The sequence below is a fragment of the Eimeria mitis genome, genomic scaffold, assembly GCF_000499745.2.
Source record: "Eimeria mitis Houghton genomic scaffold, Emh_scaff1286, whole genome shotgun sequence".
NCBI lineage: Eukaryota > Apicomplexa > Conoidasida > Eucoccidiorida > Eimeriidae > Eimeria > Eimeria mitis.
In genome coordinates this window covers 3,942-5,351 of record NW_013568593.1, presented here as the reverse complement: position 1 = coordinate 5,351, position 1,410 = coordinate 3,942, and the positions used below count along the sequence as shown (strand labels likewise).

The window sequence follows — 1,410 nt, the reverse complement described above, 5'->3', positions numbered from 1 at the left end:
ATCGTCGCAGCAGATTCAGTTTCCAGCGCAGTGATGAGGCAGAGCTGTGCCCCCAAGCCCAGACAGGGCAGCACTGCAGAAACCCAGCCACGCCCAGCCAAGCAAACCACGAGGGTTTAGGGTATAAATATTCAAGTTTCAGAACATCTAAAGCACAATATGTAAACGATGCAATACACCTTATGCTGTGCTACCCCGATACACCTGCGAACTCAGTACGGGAGAGGGAGATGCCCCTAATGCAGGGCTGCAGTGCGCTCCTTGCAACAAACAACAGCAGCAAGAAGCAGCAGCAGCGAGAAGCAGCAGCTGCGAGAAGGAGCAGCAGCCAGAGGCAGCATCAGCCAGAAGCAACAGCAGGTGGATGGCGTTTGCGCCTATAAGGAGAGGGGTTTGTTTACCTGACAGTGCAGCCCACTGAGTGGGCTCGAGCTCCCTAAAGAAGCTCATCTGAAATGGTGATAGGATAAGAACGAGAGGCAAGAATGAGAGAAGGCCGAAAAACATCATCAACAAAATTGAAAGAATTGGGGGCCCCCGTTTGGCTACGTGTCGTCCCAGCACAAACGAAACTCCGTCTGCAGAGCACACACACACACCTGAAAGTCCACAGGCTGGTTGTTTTAAACCCTAAACCCTAAACCCTAAACCCTTTCTCTTCTTGTTATTTCAAACCATAGACCTCCCTACACTGACACACCCTACCACGAAACCCAACAACCAATGCATTTAAAGCCGATCTCCCTCTATGTGGTTTGCTATGAACCGCCACTTGTTGGATTGAGGGTTGCGGAGTTGGATTGAGGATTAGGGTTTAGGGTTTAGGGTTTAGGGTGTTAGGGTTTTCGGGTTTACGCAGAAAAGCGCCAACCACGAGAATAATGAAAGCCCCTCCTTTGTTCAGATTGTCAATCATTGGAACTTCGCTCCCCGAATTCTCCGCCGGTGTTGCTGCAGGCAAATAGAAAAAGCGGCAGCATCATCAGGGGATCAGTTCGTGTTTGTGTTTGTTTTGTAGAGGGTTGCTGAGAAATAACTACTGAAATTTAACCCCAATACACCCCAAGACGAGCACTACATCCAATGGTGATGGCTTAGGGATAGAGGTTTACTGCCGCCACCCAGCGCCTCGCTCATGCCGCCCGGCTTGGCAATGAGGAGAATTCCTAGAGAGCAAAGCATGACCATCGTCCAGAGCCTGCAGCACCAGCAGCAGCAGCAAAAACAGCTGCAACTGCTGCACTACATGCAGTAGTCACTGGAGCCAGAGCTCCAGCACCAGCAGAAGAAACAACACCAGCAGCATCAATACCAGCAGCAGCAGCAGGAACAGCAACAGCACAAGCGACACCGTCTCCACTAAGAGCCACCCTCTGTTTGTTAGAATCTCCTGCACTAGCAACATCAGCT

The 1,410-nt window shown here is 50.9% G+C and overlaps 1 protein-coding gene across 1 annotated transcript in view; it reads right to left on the bottom strand.

The window, feature by feature from the left end:
- Positions 1-1,410, bottom strand: part of EMH_0033760 (uncharacterized protein) — a gene marked incomplete at both ends in the record, with an annotated part of 5,412 nt that overhangs the window by 2,403 nt on the left and 1,599 nt on the right. Inside the window, 4 exons of the mRNA XM_013494787.1 lie at positions 402-578; positions 856-951; positions 1,113-1,198; positions 1,338-1,390. Of these exons, the coding sequence (XP_013350241.1) occupies positions 402-578; positions 856-951; positions 1,113-1,198; positions 1,338-1,390 (412 nt within the window). The remainder of the gene's footprint in view (positions 1-401; positions 579-855; positions 952-1,112; positions 1,199-1,337; positions 1,391-1,410) is intronic.